This window comes from Antechinus flavipes, chromosome 2 (assembly GCF_016432865.1).
Source record: "Antechinus flavipes isolate AdamAnt ecotype Samford, QLD, Australia chromosome 2, AdamAnt_v2, whole genome shotgun sequence".
Classification (NCBI taxonomy): domain Eukaryota; kingdom Metazoa; phylum Chordata; class Mammalia; order Dasyuromorphia; family Dasyuridae; genus Antechinus; species Antechinus flavipes.
In genome coordinates this window covers 41,814,529-41,834,990 of record NC_067399.1, presented here as the reverse complement: position 1 = coordinate 41,834,990, position 20,462 = coordinate 41,814,529, and the positions used below count along the sequence as shown (strand labels likewise).

The following is a 20,462-nucleotide window of genomic DNA, read 5'->3' as shown; positions in this document are numbered from 1 at the left end:
GTTAAGAAGCTGCATAATGTGGGCTCATGCTCCTTTCACAGAACTAAGTCAGGGCCAGAAGGGATCCAGTTTTTCAGCTGGGTCTAGGAGGGTCTCATTCCTCCTCCTGGCTCAGGATAATAAACTTGAAGGAGACAGATAAGAATGATGGAGGAAGTCCTGGCTGCTGGTCCCATCGATTCCCCTAACATCCTGTGAGTCAATGGGGAGATCCCATCCCCTTTTGGGACCTTTATTTTCTCATCTATGTAGTCAAAGGATTGGGCTAGACATTTCTCAGCTCCCTCCTAACAAAGTAGAGAGTTATCGAGGATTTCTAATGTCCAGAAATAAGAATATATGTAATATATAAATATAACAATATTTATAATATTTATATTAATACAATATAATAAGCAGAGCAATCCATTCAATCAGCTATTTATATCCAGTTTATGCTGGGCTCTGCAGTAAAAGTACAAGGACATACTATACATCCACATCCTTGTGGTGTTTGTGTGTGTGTATGTGTATATAAATACCAAGCACCCTTTTTGGGGAAGCTGGGGTAGAACTGAAAAGGAGTGAATGGAAGGAACGTGATGATTAGAGCATGATGCTCCTGGCTCATGCTCCCCATTCCAGGAGGTGAGAATCTCTCCAAACACCCGTGGGGCAAGCTGGGAAACAGCCTGACTTCCTGGTCATTTCATCCACCCTCTCAAGAGTCTGGTTCTCAGCTAGCAAGCACAAGTCTCTGGCAGTCCAAATTCCCATAGGAGGACCTATTTCTCTGTACGTCCAAATGACCATACAGAGACTAGGTCAGGTGCGTGGTCAGTGTTTGTGGACTGACAAATAGGAGGGACTTGATAGGATGTGAGAGAAGCAGGGCTGCTGCCGGCACATCACAGTAAGGGGTGGGGGGTGCCCATGGGAAATTCAGGTCTCTTACTACCCTGATGGGGGGATGGGGATGGCTGCTCCTGAGTGGGGGGCTGCTGAGGTACAGCCTGGACGCACAGCCCCTACCTGGCTCCAATGTCCCCAGTGTTCATCATGAGGAGCCGACGCGTCGCGTGAGACTGATAGACTACAGCCCCAAAGGGGATGTGCTCCTGGTCCAGAGTGATCTCCAGGGCTTGGCAGCAGCCATTGATGAGAAACAGGGGACGCAGGCACCCCGAGTAATCCAGGGTTACCTCCTCATTAAACTGGGGGATGCGTTTATTGGGGGAGAAGACAATATCCACTTTACAGGTTTCTTGGGGCTTCAGAGTAATGTTGGAACAAGGTGTCATGGTCAAAACCTGAATGGACAGAAAGACAAATACTAGAGCAGGCAGCTGGCAAGTTCTGTGTTAACTGTCCTAATGGGCCAATGGTTCATCCACAATGGGTTCTGAGCCTCTTGGGGCATCACATCGCATCCATAAAATCTAGGTTTACAAAATCACAGGGCATGAGGTGGAAGGGGCCCTAGTTAAATTTCCTTGTACAGATGAGGAAACTGGGACTTAAGAAATGTCACCTATCTTCCCTAAAGTTGTACACGATCTGAGATGTATATTTGCTAGCACCTTGTGGTGGGCAATGCAAAAAGCACTGGTGTAGGAGCCGGAGGGGGCCTAGCTACCAAGTGAACTGTTTCCTTCTCTGTGAAATTATGGGGTGCACTAGGAGCTATGATGCTAAGTCACCCAGCTTAATTTTTTTCCACCTCACCCATCTTATTAGACAAGGTTTTTATTTCCTTAAAAAGTTTTTAGCTGAAAGTGAAGTGAGTGAACCAGGAGGTCACTGTACACAGCAAAGCAAGATCAGTTCTGATGGATATGACTCTTTTCAACAATGAGATTACTGATGTCAGTTCCAATGATCTTGTGATGGAGAGAGTCATCTGTACCCATAGAGAGGACTGTGGGAACTGAGTATGGATCACAACCTAGTATTTTCCCTCTTTTTGTTGTTGTTTGCTTGCATTTTGTTTTCTTTCTCATTTTTTTTCCTTTTTGATCTGATTTTTCTTATGCAGCAAGATAAATGTGGAAATATGTATAGAAGATTTGTATAGAAGGATTACTTGCTGTCTAGAGGAGAGGATAGGGGAAGGCAGGGAGAAAAACTTGGAACATAGGATTTTGCAAGGGTAAATGTTGAAAATAAAAAGCTTTAATAAAAAAAATTTGGCTGAGAAAAATTCTTTACAATAGCTCTTATTTCCCTACAGCCTTTTTTGGGGAAGGGGGAAGGAAGGGAAGAAAGCTTTGAGAATATGTATTAGTATTGTCTAACTTTGTTTCTGCTGATTATTTCCTTCATTTCAGTCCCAGAGCAGTAAGTGGGTATTATCCCAGAGTGGGGAAAGGAAGGCAATAAGTAGTTATGAAGCACCAACTATGTTCCAGGCACTGTGCTAAGCACTTCAAAAATATTATCTTGACCCTTTGAGGTAGGTACTATTATTATCCCCATTTTACAGTTGTAAAAACAGAGGCAACGCAAATCAAGTAATTTGTGCAGGGCCACAGCACTAGTAAATGTCTGAGGCTATATTTGAATTTAGGTCTTCCTGATTCTAAGCCCATTGCTCCATCTATTGCCCCCTAGCTATCTTTAAGATGCAGCTAGGAGAGAGAATGGGTCAGGATGCTGAAATGGGACAGTTCTTCCTCAGCTCTGCTTACTAGGGCTAGAAGCCCAATTCTGGGTCCTTTGTGGGGGGATTGGGAGTCATCAAAGTAAAAGAACTCCTAATGATCCTGACCCATAAGCTCACCAATTTCTCTCCAGGGACTCTCAACTTTTTCTAAGTCAGACTACTCTGTCCCATAAATATGTTTTTATCACTGTATCCTAGGTCATTCCTCCCATCCTCTTCTTTGTCTATTGAATCCCCCCACATCATCTCAAATGCCGTCTTTTCCAGGAATCCATTCTGGATCTTCTTGCTCAATCCCAACCTCCTTCTTCAGAATTTACAGGATTAAATGAGATAATGCTTCTTAAAGCAGCCACCATGAAAATACTTCTCTAGGCTTGTGAGTCAGGGAACCCGGGTTAAAATCCTGCTTATTATTTGTGTGACTTTGTGTAAGTCACAACCTCAGCTTTCTAACCTCTGAGGCCCCTTTCAGTAGCAGTCTGGTAATTCTAGGCATTGTTATAACTCTCTGTGTTGGTGTCTTTCCCCCATCAACTTATTCAGAGAATGTCTCATCGACATTTTGCATTTCCCTCCAATCCTAGTTGTTTGCTCTCTTTACAGTTGGTGCTTAATAAAAGTTTGCAGTATTTATATCTTAATGAAACAGGTTTTTTTTCTGATTTCTAGGACTGCAAAGTGCTGCTGATCCAGTAATAAAAGAATAGGGTCAAAGATTAGATCAGGCAATACTTGAGCTCAATATCTTTACCATATATAAACATCTTGAGAAATTTTATCTTTTACCTCTCTCTCTCTCTCTGTCTCTTTCTGTGTCTGTCTCTCTATCTCTGTCTCTATCTTTCTGTCTGTCTCTCTGTCTCTGTCTCTCTCTATATTATAATGCTATTCCATGATGATTTTTAATACATGATGTATATATATATTTACATATATACAATATATGTATATATATGCATGTATATGTATATATACATATTTATATATACATTGTATATGTATATACATATAATATATATTATATATACACATATGTATGTGTATCTATGCATGTATATGTATATATGTATATTCTACTATCTAATTCTACTATTTAGCTGGTATATGTATATGTATATATACACACACATCAAATGATTTTTTTTGTTTATTATGTGCTGTATCTTAAGCACTTTAGAGGCAGCTAGGTGGTATAGTGAATAGAATGGTGGATCAAGAAGAATCAATTTCCTGAGATCAAATCTGGCTTCAAACACTCATTAACAGTGTGATTCTGAGAAAGTCCCTTTACCCTGTCTGTCTCAGTTTCCTCATCTGTAAAATGAGCTGGAGAAGCAAATGGCAAACCACTAATATTTCTGTCAAGAAAACCCCAAATGAGGTTATGAAGAGTTGAAAATGAGTTTTCAAAATAACCAAACAACAATAACCAAAAGTATTTCATAAAGATCCTCTCATTTGAGAGAATATTTGGTGGCTTCTCTTAGTAAGGTTGCCCCATAGACGAATGACATACAGAGCATTTACAGACTTGTGCTACTGGGATCCCACATGGAAATGGGATTTTCTGAGTTGGTATCTTTATTATATGACCATTATGTGATATGACACAGAGGATGCCCAGGTACCTAGCTTCTCCGGCCAGGAACGCATCTCAGAGCCAGAGGTACATCTTACTTTAATAGAACTTCTGTTATTAAAAGAGGAAAATTAGTTCTGGTGGAGGAGCCAAGATGGCAGAGAAGGAGGAATCTGCTTGAACTTTCCCAGTTTTCTCTTAAAAAAACACACAGAACTCAGCTTCTGAACAGTGTCTGACAGAATGAAATCACTCTTCAGCTCAAGACAGACTGGAAGAACTTCAAGAAAGATTAATTTCACTGGAGTGAAAGAGGTGTTTAGCCCAACTAGGGAGGTTAATAGAATCTTAGAAAACTTAGATATGATAGATCTCTAGAGAAAACTAAATAGCGATAAAAAGGAATATACCTTTTTCTCAGCACCTACACAAAAGGTGACCATGTATTAGGGGATAAAAACTTCACAATCAAGTGAGAAAGGAAGAAATAGTCAAATGTGGGGCAGTTAGGTGGTGCAATGGATAAAAGACAGGAGGATCTGAGTTCAAGTCTGGTCTCAGACACTTAACACTTTCTGGCTGTGTGACCCTGGGCAAGGCTCTTAACCCCAATAGCCTCAGCAAAAACGAAAACAAAAAAGAAATAGTCAAATGCTTCTTTTTTTCAGATCACAATGCATTAAAATTACATTCAATAAAGTGTCCGGGAAAGATAGACTAGAAAACTAATTGGAAATTTAATAATCTAATTCTAGTGAATTAAACAATAAATCATAGAAACAATCAAATTATTTCATCCAAGCAGTTCTTAGGAGAATTTTATATCTCTAAATAGTTACATGACTAAAACTGAGAAAGAGAAGATCAATGAATTGGGCATGCAATTAAAAAAGCTAGAAAAATAACAAATTAAAACCCCCCAATTAAATACCAAATTAGAAATTCTGAAAATCAAAGGATTAATAAAATTGAAAATAAGAAAACTATTGAACTAATTAACAAAACTAAGTGTTGGTTTTATGAAAAAAAAAACCTAACAAAATAGCTAAACCTTTGTTAGTTTGATTAGAAAAAGGAAAGAAAAACTCAAATTACCAGCATCAAAAAGGAAAAGAGTGAACTTACCACCAATCAAGAAGAAATTAAAGCAATAATTAGGAACTATTTTGCTCCAAAAAATCTGACAATTTAATTAAAATAGATGAATATTTTAAAAAATGTAAATTGTTCGGATTAACAGAAGAGGAAACAAATTACTTAAATAGTCTCATTTTTGGAAAAAAAATGAACAAGTGATTAGTAAACTCCCGAAGAAAAAAATCTTCAAGACCAGATGGATTTACAAGTGAATTCTGTAAAACATTAAAGAATAATTAGTTCTAAAACTACGTAAACTATTTGGAAAAATAGGTAAAGAAGGAGCCATGCCTAATTCCTTTTATGATACAAATATGGTACTGATACCAAAACCAGGAAGAATCAAAACAGAGAAAGAAAATTATCAGAATAAACATTGATACAAAAATTTTAAATAAGATATTAGCAAAGAGATTATAATAACTTATCAGTTGACTCACTATGACCAAGTGAGATTTATATCAGGAATGCATGAATGATTCAATATCAGGAAGACTATTGCCATAAATGACCATATCAATAACAAAACTAAGGAATCATATAATAATCTCAATAGATACATAAAAAGCTTTTGACAAAATACAGCACCCATTCCTATTAAAACCACTAGAGAACATAGAAATGGATGGAGTTTTCCTTAAAATGATAAGCAGTATCTATCTAAAATCATCAGCAAGCATTATTTGTAATGGGGAGAAGCTAGATGCATTCCCAATAAGATCAGAAGTGAAACAAGAATGCCTATTATCACAATTATTATTCAATATTATATTAAAAATGTTGGCTTTAGCAATGAGAAAAGAAAAATAAATTAAAAGAATTAGAACAGATAATGGATAAAACTATCACTCTTTGCAGATGGTATGATGGTATACTTAGCGAATCCTAGAGAATCGTCCAAAAACTTACCTGAAACAATTTAACAGCTTTAGCAAAATTGCAAAATGTAAAATAAACCTACACAAATCATCAGCATTTCTATATGTTACTAAAAAAACCCAGCAGCAAGAGATAGAAAGGAAAATTCCATTTAAAATAATTATAGAAAAAATAAAATATTTGGGTATCTACCTGCCAAGACAAACTCAGAAACTATATGAACACAACTTCACACAAGTAAAGTTAGATCTAAACAACATGAAAAATATCAATTGCTCATGAGTAGGCTGAGCTAATACAATAAAAATGACAATTCTATCTACTTGTTTTGTGCCATACCAATAAAAATGCCAAAAGATTATTTTAGAGAGCTACAAAAAATATCAACAAAATTCTTCTCAAGCAACAAGATTCATCTGGAATAATAAAATTCATGTGGAAGAACAAGAATATCAAGGGAATTAATGAAAGAAAATGCAGAGGATGGTGGCCTAGCAATACCACAGCTAAAACTCTATTATAAAGCATTAGTCTTCAGAAATATATAGTACGGTTAAGAAATAGAGTGGTGGATCAATGGAATAGATTAGATACACATGACACAATAATCAATGATTATAGTAAGCTAATACTTGATAAAACCCAAAATTCCAGCTTCTGGTTTAAAAACTCACATTTCACAAAAATTTCTGGGAAAATTGGAAAATAATATGTCAGAAACTTGACAAAGATATACCTCTCACATCCCACATGAAATCAAGGTAAAAATAGTTACATGATTTAAGCATAAAAGGAAATACTATAAGCAAATTAGAAGAGCAAGAGATAGTTTACCTATCAGATCTTTGGAGAAGGGAGGAATTTATGACCAAATTAGAGAACATTATGAAATACAAAATGGACAACTTTGAATACATTAAATTAAAAAAAAATTTGCACAAACAAAACCAACACAGACAAGAATAAAAGGGAAGCAAAAGCTGGGAAAAAATTTTTTTACAGCCAGTGTTTCTGATAAAAGCCTCATTTCTAAAATATGTAAAGAACTGTATCAAGTTTATAAGAATACAAGTCATCCCCAATTGATAAATGGTCAAAGGATATGAACAGACAATTTTCAGATGAAGAAATTAAAGCCATCTATTGTCATATGAAAAAATGCTCTAAATCATTATTAATTAAAGAAATACAAATTAAAACAACTCTGAGGTACCATTTCACATCTCTCAGATTGACTAAGATAATAGGAAAAGAAAATGATAAATGTTGGTGAGGATGTGGGAAAACTAGGATACTACTGCCTTGTTGGTGGAATTATGAAATGGTCTAAGCCAGTGGTTCTCAAAGTATGGTCCAGAAGCAGCCTGGGAATCTCTGAAATCCTTTCAGAGAGTCTACACATTCATAATTAGTTTTTATTTTTAATTTGATCAATACGTATACTATAAACTACATAAACCAAAACTCTTTGGACAGATCCTCAATCATTTTTAATAGGATAAAGATATTGAGAACAAAACCCACATGTGCAAAAATGTTTGTGGCAGCCTTTTTATAGTGGTAAGAAACTGGAAACTGATTGGATGCTCATCAGTTGGCAAATGGCTGAACAAGTTATGGTATATGAAAGTAATGGAATATTATCCTATAAAAATGATGAACAAGCTTATTTTAGAAAGGTCTGGAAAAATTTACACAAATTGATATTGAGTGAAACAAACAGAACTAGGACTACATTGTACACAATAAGAGCAAGACTGTGTGATGATCAACTATGACAGACTTATATGCTAGGTTCACTTTATTTTCATTTTTCCTTTGTTTTTTTTTTCTAGTTGTTTTTCATTTTTGTTCTGATTTTTCTCCTCCAGCATGATTCATAAGGAAATATGTAAAAAAAGAACGTATAAATATAACCAAAAAATTTGTTTGTTTTATGTGTAACTTAGAAAAATAAAAAAAAAGAACCTAATAAAGTAATATGTAAAAAATGAATGCATGTATAACCCCCAAAAAGTTGTATGTTTTACGTGTAACTTGGAAAAATTAAAATAAAAAAGAACCTCATAAGGTAATATGTAAAAAAATGAATTTACATGTATAACCAAAAAAAGTTGTTTATTTTATGTGTAACTTGGGAAAATAAAAAATTAAATAAAAGAACCTCATAGATGCAGAAATGTCTTCTATTAAAAAAAGATGAAAACTGAGCTAGGAGCTTTGGGACACCTTACCTTGCTTTCGCTGAGTTCCATAACATTTAACTTTGTTATTAGGTTAAAAGTCAGCGAGATGAGGCTGTGGTTCACAATCAAGGCGGTTCTCTTGACTACTTGCCCTGGTAAGAGAGCTCCAAACTTCACAATCCTATTTTCAGGATCCAGGACTGTGACCTATGGGAGAGGGAACAAGGAAAAAGGATCATCGGTGTTCAAGAGGAGGAAGAAGTTGAAAGGCAAGACGGATGGAGGGGAGGAAGGAAGGGATGAAGGTAAAGAAAAGAACAATTATTGAGAGTGATTTCAAAGATGAGAGAAAATGGCAAAATAAATGCAAATAAAAAGAAGGGTGAAAATGAAAGGGGTGAAGATGGGATAGGGAACTAACTGTGAAAAGAGAATTAGGGAATAAATAAAAATGAGATGTTTTGAGTAGGGAGAATTCTTTATAGAGTGGGTCAGACAAATTCCCAAGGTGGCAGGCCGCCTAGAGCTTCTCCCCATTCCCCCTGAAAAAATAATAGCAGCAAAGTCATAGTAACAACCACACACGCACAATTTATTGCAAAGGTCACCCCTGGACAATGCCCATTTATGTTTTAAATACAGAAGCACAATCAAGAGAAACGTGAGAAAAGGGTAAGTTCATCTTTCCTTTCTCTCTGCTTATCCCTCCTTCCTTCTTTCCTCCATTGTAAAGGAAAATTCCTATTAAAAAGTACTATCTGTATTCTTCTTTCGCTGGATCATAAAAATATAGATTAAAAGCTGGGAGGCCCCCAAATCTGATCCTTTCATTTTACAGAAGATATGTGTCTTGTTCAGTCATATAACTATAAAGTGTCTGAAGCAAGATTTGGCTCCTATCTGCCTGACCTCACACCCAACACCCTGCCCACTGGGCCATTCTTCCATATCCGACATTTTAATATTTCAGAGGCATCTCTTAAGAGAGGTGTGACCCTGGGCAAGCAAAGTAGTAAGTTACCTGTGTGGTGCACTGTAATCTGAGGGGTTCCTTGTCCCCTTTGTCCCAAAATATGTTATTGCATTTGGTTCTAAAAGTTTTTTTTCAAGCATGCTTAATTAAAATCCAAATCCCTCCAAGATTGGTAACTTCGCAATTGCTAGTATGGGTGGGGATGAGTTGATGGAGAACTAGAACAAGTTAGGTGGGGTTGGAGTTAAGGTATGAGAGTGAGGAGGAAAGGAGGGTTAGAGAGGGAAAGGTGGGGAGAAGGTAATTAGTAAAAAGAGGTGAGAGTGTCAAAAATTAAGTTTTTTAGGGAAGAGATACTTAATCTGGCACTTGTGGACTTTAAAAAGTCATTGTATTTCAACATAATTGGTCTCCTTTTTAAATTCTACTCTCTTTTATGTATTTGAAAATATGATTCTGAGAAGAGATCCTGAGGTTTCACCAGGAGACAACTCACGGGTTACATTATGCAAAATTGGGTTAAAAATTCTCTGTTTCTTACCTTCATCTCAGTGCCCTTCCCCTGGATCTCAACAATTTGCTGAGAGAGTCCATTGATCTCAAAGGGAATGAGTTCCTTATAAAATATAGCTTCTCGAGGATAAAAGGTGATTGGAACTTCTATACTCCTTCCAGGCTTTATCACAACAACCCGCCAAGTCACTTCCAGGTGGGCTGTGTTGGTATACAAACAATCCAAACTGAGAAAATACAGAAGAAAGAACAATGACTCTAAAGGGAATTATATTGTAAACCAACATCTTACAACATATACCAAGATGGATAAACGATTTAGACAAAAAGAAGTATATCACAATTAAATTAGGGGAATATAGAAAAATGTAACTGTCTTATCTATGGATAAGGGAAGAGTTTATGACCAAGTAAGAGATAAACAAGATCATGGCAAGCAAAATAGATAATTTTGATTACATGAAATTAAAAACATTTTTACAAATAAACCCAACATAGTTCAAATTAGTAGCAAAATAGCAAACTAGGAGATTTTTTTTAACAGCAAGTTTTTTTTTTTTTTCTGAAAAGTCCTCATTTCTCAGATATACAGGACAATGAGCCACATTTATATATATAAAAAAATAACAGCCATTCCCCAAATGATAAATGTTAAAAGAATATGAAGAGGCAGTTTTCAGAAGATGAAATAAAAGCTATCAATAGTCACATAAAAATGCTCTAAATAACTACTGATTAGAGAAATGCATATTAAAAACTCTGAGATACCACCCCATATTGGCTAATATGTCAGAAAAGGAAAAAGATAAATGCTGGAGGGGGTGTGGGAAAATTGAGATGCATACACCATTGGAGTTGTGAATTAGTCTAACCATTCTGGAGAGCAATTTGGAACTATAGCTAAAGGGGTATGAAACTGTGTATATAACTTTTGGTCAAGCAATACCATTACTATGTCTATATAAATATAAAAATAAAAACAAAAGTCTATATAAATAAAAATTTAAAGAAATCAAAGGAAAAGGAAAAGGGTGTGTGTGTGTGTGTGTGTGTGTGTGTGTGTGTGTGTAGTGTGTGTGTGTGTGTGTGTGTGTGTGTGTGTGAAAATATTTATAGCAGCTCTTTTTGTGATGGCAAAGAATTGGTTTGCATCTATTGCAGAATAGCTGAGTAAGTTGTAGCAGATTATTGTGATGGGATATTGTTGTGCTATAAGAAATGACGAGTAAGATGGTTTCAGAAAAACCTGAGAAGACTAACATGAACTGATGCAAAGTAAAGTGAACAGAACCAGGAGAATACCATACACAGTAACAGCAATACTGTATTATAAGGATGAATGATCAGCTGTGAAAGACTTAGCTATTCTTTTGCTCAAGACAATGATCTAAGACAATTCTAAAGGACTCATGATGCTCTCTGCAATTAGAGAGAGACCTAATGAACTTTCCATGTAGACTGGAGCATTCTTTTTTAATTTACAAGTTTAATTTATTTTTAAAAATTTTATTAATGTTTTCTTTTGCAATGTAGCTAATATGGAAATATATTTTGTACAACTTCATATTTTTAAAAAGGGAATTAGAATTATGCTTGGCCTGGCCCCTTAGATTCATATTCTTTCTCCTGGCCTGGGTCAAAGAGAAATGCCATTTTTGTTTAGACTTTCATGAACCATTCTGCACATTAACTATGGCTAACCCTTCCCAGCTGGTAGTACAGCCTGGTGTTGGGAAGGCCTGAATTTAAATCTGACTTCAGACATTTCTAGCCATGAGATCCTGGACAAGCCACTTAACTTTGCTTGCCTCAGCTTTCTCATCTGTAAAATAAGCTGGAGAAGAAATAATGTCTTTGCCAAGAAAACCCCCAAAAGGGTCACAAAGAGTTGGACATGACTAAAAATGACTTACAACAACTTGTGTTAAAAGGCTGAAAACACCATCCCTTGGAGATGTAGTACTTGGCTACATCTTGGAGCCCAGAAACTTCACTGTCCCTAGTTGGTTCAGTTCTGCTGGTGGACCAGGTCCTTACCCAGGTTTATTCCTCCATACTTGAAACCCAACTAATAATTTTGCTCTCATAGATGCTATGCATCTACACATTAGACTCTGGTAGCTATTTACTTTACACTGATCCTTGACTTCTCCAGAAGGAAAGCCTGGAGGCCACCAACTTCTGGGCTTTATGATTTGCCAAAAAAGCTCAATTTTGTCAGATTTTATTATTGCTTAAAAATATATAAAAAACACCCAGCATCGTTCCACTCTATCTCTTCATAAGTTTATTGAACCAGACACTTTTGGATTTTTCTTGACACAAGCACAGCTTTCTATCACTAGAAAAGAAATCTTAAAAGGTAATCTTGTTCATCATTCTCTATCTCCATGTAGTTAAATTTCACCATTAGACTGTGTATCTCTAGACTAGCATTTCTTAACCTGTTTTTGGTTCCCCACCAAAGACCTTTTATTTATGTGGGTTATGTTTGGTATTTACCATATTAGAAATTAAAATATATTAGCATTATTATAAACATTTACCATATTAGAAATTAAAATGTTAGTATTATTACAAAAATAGTTTGACCTTGTAGCCCCTTGAAAGGGTCTCAGATTTGACCCCTTTTTAAATGCTGTGAATCTATATTTTAAAAAGTTGGGTAAATAAATTAGAAGACCAAGGTTTGACAGAACTAAAATAAATCATATTTTAGGCAAATGAGTAATTAGAACTTATTATAATGACTCATTCTTCTCTATAACATTTCAGGTTTCTGTTGAATGTGGCAATATTACCATGGTATTCTAGCAATGATTTCATGGTTAATGTGATTAAGACCTGATTATTTTACAAAAGTCTTTCTTTTTTTAGGCTTACAATATTTGTAACTTATAAGCAAGGCTGATAAAGCACATTTCTGATAGTAGGGGGGGAAAGAGAAGTGAACTCTTGAGGGAATTCATTTAGAATCTCTATTATCATCAGAGGCTTCAAATGAGAAGTCTTTAAAGCACTTTTCAGGTATATTGTTATTATTGTGGCCATTAATTATATGAGTATTTATGAACAAAATGAGATGAATCCAAAGTCATGGAGGGTCTAATGGGAGATTAAGTAAGGCTGCAATCACTGACACCATCGGGTATGATTTTTTCCCCATTATATTTCCTTTTCAAGATGTTCATCTATATAGAGTATATATGGTCTAAAGAAATAACCCACACATATTCCTGCTGGAAAGCTGGCTTACTTAACAGGCTTGTCTTCATTGTTCTTGATGACAAGGGTCTGTTTGTACAGGGACATCCCCGGTAAGTAGATGAAGCAGGTCCCAAAGTTGTGACTGGTGAAGGAGAAGTGGACGGCAGGAGTCACGGAGGAGCCAGTGAGTGTGCAGACGTATGTGGGACCGTAAGTGACCTGTGAGGAGGGGACGTGAGAAGGCAATTGGGAAAGAAGGAGCATCTCAGGTGGGAATAAACAGGGACAGACTCAGGGGCACACGTAACTAAGGGGAGATGCCATGGTGTGCAATGTTCTGGAGAGAACATTTCATCCCCGGTGGCTGCCCTTGGGATGAGGTTCCCCAGATGTGGTGGACTGGCCCTCAGCTAACAGGCAAAATCAAACTCTTCAGCTTGGCAGGGTTTGCCAAAGGGCATTCCCCACCTCTGAGAACCCAGGGTTATCGCTGTGCCTTGACAAGGGATTGAAGTAAGGCTTTGGCTGGCGGCTGCACACATGGTGGGTACTGAGTATTTACTGAATTCAATTTTTAAACTATTTTTGGATCTCCTTTTGTGGTAAATGCTGAGTATTTACTGAATTAAGTTTTTTAACCTATTTTTGGTTCTCCTTTTGTGGTAAATGCTGAGTATTTAGGGAATTAACTTTTTAAACCTACTTTTGGATCTCCTTTTGTAGAGTGACTCATGTCTGACCACCTTAGACCCATAACCCCGGGTGTATCGTGTAGTGAGTGACAAGGAGTGACAGGCGTGTCCCTGGCCGGCACTCTAGGAGCTCCTGCCACATCCTTACCCAGCATAGATGGGCAGGAATCGGTGTACTGCTGCCTGGATGCCAAGTGTGATCCCTAATACAACCGGGCTCATTCCTATTTGGTTTGAGTCTGCTTCAGGGACAGACTGACATTATTCCTTGGTAAAAGGGGGCTGATTTTTACTGCTAGTTCAGAGCCTTTACGCGAATATTTGCTCTTAGCATAAAGCGACTGACTAGGATCCTGGATTGTTTAATTAACTGACTAACCAATGACTATTTCCTGAGCTCCTAATACAGTTAAGGCCTTGGATAAGACACTATGAGGAACTATCAGAAAGTGTAAAATATGGCCTCTAACTTCAAGGAGCCCTCAATTCTGTCCAGAGAACAAAGACTACTGAGTGCAAGAGAGAAATAACCATCTAGAAGCCAGTACGTTACAGAATCCAAGTGGAACAGTAGAAAAGAACACTGGAGTCTCACCTCTGTGTGCCTATGGGCATGTGTCTGCAGGCCTCAATCCCCTCAGCTCATTACCTCCCAAAGCGGTAAATTTACTCACCACATATACCCCATCAAACCAACCTTTACCCAAGAACACATGCTAATAGCACTGCACCTCTAACCCCCTCTTATTATCTCTATTCGCCCCAAATTCATTCTCGGCCCAACATACTGCAAATATAGTTTAACAAAAACATTAGATTGTGAATCTAAATTTAGGCGTTTAAATCTCCTTATATGCTTAAGATGGGGCATTTCTGGGGTCTCTTTCAGCTTTGTGTTGGGCCCTTGATAGGGACTGACTGAGTAGGAGATCTCAGCGTTGCACACTGGGAGCAGTTGCAGCCCCTTACCTTGAGTCTGAGTTCTACCCCCTTTACAAAACCCTTCTTCAGAGGGGTGAACGACAAGATGGCCGAGACGCTCTGGCCAGCCTCCACCATGGTCTCAGCGGGAGAGAAGGCAAAATACTGCTGCAGGCTTTTGGGGCCATCAAATTCAGATGCAATGTTGAAGTTGAATTTGCCGGGGTTAATCAAGGTGAAATAGCACTGGACACATTCATTTACTCCTACCTGGAACGCAGAAGAAAGGTCACACTGAGCAAAGAGATGCTGTCTGAGGGCCAGGCCAGGGGATCAAGAAACAGTGACTGCTGGAAGAATGGCTTGGGGGAAAGGCAGGAACTTTCTGGGGCTTCTGGCCCCAGGGGATCTAGCAGGGAGGTGGGCAAGAGTGACTGGAAGTTTCTGCCCCCAGGGAAGAACCGACCCCAGTTGTTAGATACCCCGAACAGTGAGAGAGCTCCACTCATATGCTTCTTCTGAGATCTGAAGCCTTGCCTTGTATCCTACAAGTAAGTACCTCCCGCAGGTGCCTTCCCATACTTAGGAGACATGCCCAGGATCACACAGCTATTAGTGTCTGAGGTCAGAGTTAAATTTAGGGTGTCCTGATACCAGGCCCAGCACTCTGTCCACTGTACCACCTAGCTGCCCATATATCAGTGCAAGCTGCTGCTTATCGTCACCGTCTCTTCCTCCTCTTCCTCCTTCTCATCATCAGCATCAGTAACATCACTTCATCATCATCATATCATCATCACCATCATAACCACCATCACATCATCATCATCCCTATCACCATCACCACCTCATCATTACCGTCATATCATCATCCAACCAGCTTGTAAATAAGACTCTCTTCCTTTCCTTTTCTTTCTTTTTCTTTCCCTTTTCTTTTCCTCCTCCCTCCCTCCTTTCCTTCCTTTTTTCTTTCTTTCCTTCCTTCCTTCTTTCTTTCCTTCCTTCCTTCTTCCCTCCCTCCTTCTCTCCCTTCTTTCCTTCCTCCCTTCTTCCCTCACTCCTTCCTTCCTTTTTTCTTCTTCCCTTCCTTCCTTTCTTCCTTCCTTCCTTCCTTCCTTCCTTCCTTCCTTCCTTCCTTCCTTCTTTCCTTCCTTCCTTCCTCCCTCCCTCCTTTTTTCCATCCCTCTCTCCCTTCTTTCTTTCCTCTTTGGTTGGAAGCTCAGGGACTACTCACCATCCACTTCCACTTTGATCAACTTTAGAACTTCGATTTTCTACAGTTCTGATCTGAACTGGGCTCGTCCCAACTTGGGCAACCCAGTGATCCCCCGATTCCCTAGTGTTCACAATATGAATGCACTATTTAGTGTATACACTGAATTGGCTTAGTCTACTGTAATACAGATCTGAACTTGACAGCCTGACCCTCTCTGGGAACAGGGAATATAGAGAGATGCTGCCATACTTGGCTCAGAAATGAGGATTCTCCCTGGAGTGAGACCCCTGGGTATGACATGGATATGGCTGGGGCAGGTCATTTTTCATGCATTTTACCAGAGACACTGAGGAATTATGAAAATAGAAACATAAACCATATCATATGGAGCTAATTAACTGACAGTTTAGTGGGTCTAGTGTACAGCTTCAGATTCAGACTTTTGGGCTGGAGGGCCACCTGGAGTCTTCTGAAAGCACACTGTGCATTGGCTACCTATTTTAGAGGCTGTAATGATTTTGCTAATATTCCAGACAACCATGAGTTTCTAGTAGGTCTCCCATGGGAACAAGTGATGGGGATATTCCCATGTGCTCATCTCCCTCTCCTCACCTCATCGAAGTTGATGGCATTGGTCTGGGAGGGACTCAGCTCAGTTACCACACCATTGCTTTCCTTGCACCTGATCTCCACTTTCATATTGTAGCCTTCAGCTTTGACGTTTAAGGTCAGAGGCTTGGCTTTCTTCTTCACCCGGCAGATCAGATTAAAATTCATTTCTCCTTCGCACTTGGGTGTGAAGTAAATGTCAATCGGGAGCCTGGTTGGAGGAGAAACGTGCAGGTCGGCAGTTAGAACTGGCCACACGTCGGAAGACCTGAGCAGTGGGACTGGCAGAACCATTCCTATTAGCAAATCAGCTGCCTCAGAAAAAGGTCCAAGGTATAAACAATGTCCTGGGCTGGGAATTTGGCATCCAAATAGGCAGAAGACATCAAGAAAATACTGAAAGGACAGGAAAACTGAGAGAAAGGAGAGGAAAACTATGCTGGAATGTTTCAACTCTGAAAAGAAGAATAAATCAGGGCAATAAGAATTGGAAAGATTGGAGAGTCCGATCTGTTGATTTTAGAGATGGCAGGTTTGGGTCTGAAAAGACTGGAATCTCGGCAAAGGTCTAGGGCCACCTCAGCCTGAGCCTCAGACCATGGGCCTGACACCTGGCAGAGCAGAATCTAGATTTTATATGTGGGAAGTCTTCTGGGTCTTCCCTTAACTCTTGCCATCTTGGGATATTGAGACAGAGCTGGGATCATCCAATGCGACTGAATTTGGGTAGCAATCCCTTGTATCAATATCACACTCCACACATTACAGACCCCACGAGATGGAAGTCACGTTTAACCAGTACTTTCCTTAGGTAAATGGAAAATAAATCCATATCTCTTGCTCCCATCATCCCTATTCAGAATCATTTTTATTTGAGATGGAAACCCTCTTCACTAGCTATCACAATTTAATTCTACTTCTTCCTTTTTCTCCTCCACTGTCTCTCTTTTTCAACATTTTACTGATGTATTTTTTACACTGCTGTGGCTGTCTAGTTAGCCCCTCTTCTATAATAAGAGAAGTAAAGTTAAGCGAAATAAGGCAACATATTAAGAACCACGTCTGTTAGTGGATGCTGCATTTGTACCCGGAATATGCCAATTCTGTTGCTTGTCCTTCCTTCTCATAGAGGACCGCAATGTCAGGGAGGTGATGCTGTAACATACAAGTGAATTGGATTAAGTGAGGGAGGCTGGGCAAGGTCACCTGCCTCCCCCTCCCCGCCATAGCCAGTGAAATCCAGGGGCCAGATATAGGTCAGGATGGCTAGAGATGACCTGAATGCAGGGGAAGACCCTGGCCTTTTTAAGCTGAGGTCTTTAACAGGCCAGCTTGCCTGGGGTAGCCCCCATTCAGTGGTTCAGGTAAGATAAGAAATGAGGCAGAGGGTTTTTTTTTCTTTACCAGGAAGAGGGAAGTTTGCTTCATCTTGAGGTCTCTGGACTTAAGAGTGGGTTCTGACACCTTTGTGTTGTTTTCCTTTACATTATTGTGATCACAAAATATTATTTAACTTTAAAAAATTATTTATTTAAAACTAAATTCAAAATAAGAAAAAACAAAATAGAAAGACAGGAAAAAGAAAATTTAAAAAAATGAAACAAAATATTGTCATATGCCCAGCTGAATATAAGAATAGATTCAAAATATGTAACAATAAATTTCCATTTCAAGAAAGCATATGTAAGAATAGATCAAGAAAGCATATATAATAACATAAAGCATAATATTCATGACTTTCCATCTTTGCTTTGTATGTTATTCTTTTGTTCTCTGTTGTGTACTTTTTACTTTATTCTTTTTTTCCCTCTCATCTTCCTCATTTCCTCCAAGCAGGCTACAGAAAACACATGTATATTTATGTATACATATATGCACACACACACATACACACACACATATATATACACATGTATTCATACCCATACATATAGCTATACACACACACATACAACTACATACATACAGTGTTTACACATATGTAGATATACATCTAAAACAATATTAACATGGCTCTCATGTAATGTCTATTGGTTTAATCTTTAAATTTAACTTTATTTGGGATCGATGATTACTAGCCCTACTTTTTTTTTCTTAATAAACTCTACTTCTGGTCCTTGTAATAGTGTTTGTGTAATTTGCTATCCTTGCTCTTTTATTTCCTATCCTTGATAACTCTTTAATTCTACTCCTTAACTATGGGTTAATAGGGAACAATATGTATATACATACCCACATATATATATCTATACCCCATATATCTCTATCTATGTACCTATCTATCTACCATAAATGGGTTAATAGGGAACAATACATACATACATATATACAAATACACACACACACACACACACATATATATTATACACACATACACACACCATGAAGCTATTAAATCTCCAAAATCTATAAAAAAAACAAGGAGGCAGGCAATAGGATAAAGTAGGGTATGGAAGGGTCTGTGTAGATTTATGACAGTGAAGTAAGTTCTGTAAGTGAATGGAAATGGGATGGGGGGGAAGAAGATGAAAGAGGGATCCATGGATGGGAGGAGGTTAACTAATAAGGCAAGTTAAGGAGTAGAATTAAAGAATTAGCAAGGATGGGATGCTGGTTCTTCTATGTTAAATTTTCTATTGATTTCAGGTTTGGTTGAAATAAAGTCCTGAAATCTATGAGTTCTTTGAATGTCCATTTTTTTTTCATTCAATATTATAGTTAGTTTTGCTGACAGGCCTAATTCTTTTGATTGTTAATATATATTATTCCAAAACCTGCATTCATCTATTGGCCTGCTGATAAACCCTGTATAATTCTAACTGCAACTCCCTCCTTTAATGATTTTTTAAAAGCTTTTTATTATATTTATATATATGAATATATAAATATACATATATATTTATATAGTTTTCAACATTGATCCTTACAAAACCTTGTGTTTCATTTTTTTTCTCCTTTCCCCCATGCCCTCCCCTAGACTGCAAGTAATCTATGTTAAATGTGCATTTCTACTATACATATTTCCACATTTATCATGCTGCACAGGAAAAATCAGATCAAAAAGGAAAAAAATGAGAAAGAAAACAAAAAGCAAGCAAATAACAGAAAAAAAAAGAATGAAAATACTATGTTTTGAATCACATCCAATTTCCATAGTACTCTCTCTGGATGCAGATGGTTCTTCCATCACAAGAACATTGGAATTGGCAGGAATCACCTCATTGTTGAATACAGAACTATTCTAGAAATAGAATAGAGTTCCATCAGATCTGATCATCGCATCTATATGTTGCTATATACACATCTCCTGGTTTTGCTCATTTCACTCAGTATCAGTTCATGTCTCTCCAGGTCTCTCTGAAATCATCCTGCTGATGGTTCCTTACAGAACAACAATATTCCATAACATTCATATACCATCACTTATTCAGCTATTCTCCAACTGATGGACATCCACTCAGTTTCCAGTTTCTAGCCACTACAAACAGGGCTGCCACAGACATTTTGCCACACAGGTCCCTTTCTCTCCTTTAAGATCTTTTTGGGACATAAGCCCAGTAGTAACACTGCTGGATCAAAGGGTATGTACAGTTTGATAGCCCTTTGGACATAGGTCCTTATTGTTCTCCAGAATGGTTGGATCCATTCATGACTTTACCAACAATGCATCAATGTCCCAGTTTTCCTACATCTCTTCCAACATTCGCATTATCTTTCCCTGTCATTCTAGCCAATCTGAGAGGTGTGAAATGGTACCTCAGAGTTATCTTAATTTGCATTTCTCTGATCAATAATGATTTAGAACATTTTTCATATGACTAGAAATGGTTTTAATTTCTTCATCTGAAAATTGTTCATATTCTTTGACCATTTATCAATTGAAGAATGGCTTGTATTCTTATAAAT

General features: G+C 37.8%; 1 protein-coding gene across 1 annotated transcript in view; it reads right to left on the bottom strand.

Moving 5' to 3' along the window:
• The window catches only part of LOC127547653 (hydrocephalus-inducing protein homolog), a 64,459-nt gene that overhangs the window by 13,206 nt on the left and 30,791 nt on the right, over positions 1-20,462 (bottom strand). Inside the window, exons 11-16 of the mRNA XM_051974605.1 lie at positions 16,560-16,767; positions 14,780-15,001; positions 13,168-13,337; positions 9,940-10,138; positions 8,474-8,632; positions 1,012-1,289 (exon numbers count right to left, since the gene is read on the bottom strand). Of these exons, the coding sequence (XP_051830565.1) occupies positions 1,012-1,289; positions 8,474-8,632; positions 9,940-10,138; positions 13,168-13,337; positions 14,780-15,001; positions 16,560-16,767 (1,236 nt within the window). The remainder of the gene's footprint in view (positions 1-1,011; positions 1,290-8,473; positions 8,633-9,939; positions 10,139-13,167; positions 13,338-14,779; positions 15,002-16,559; positions 16,768-20,462) is intronic.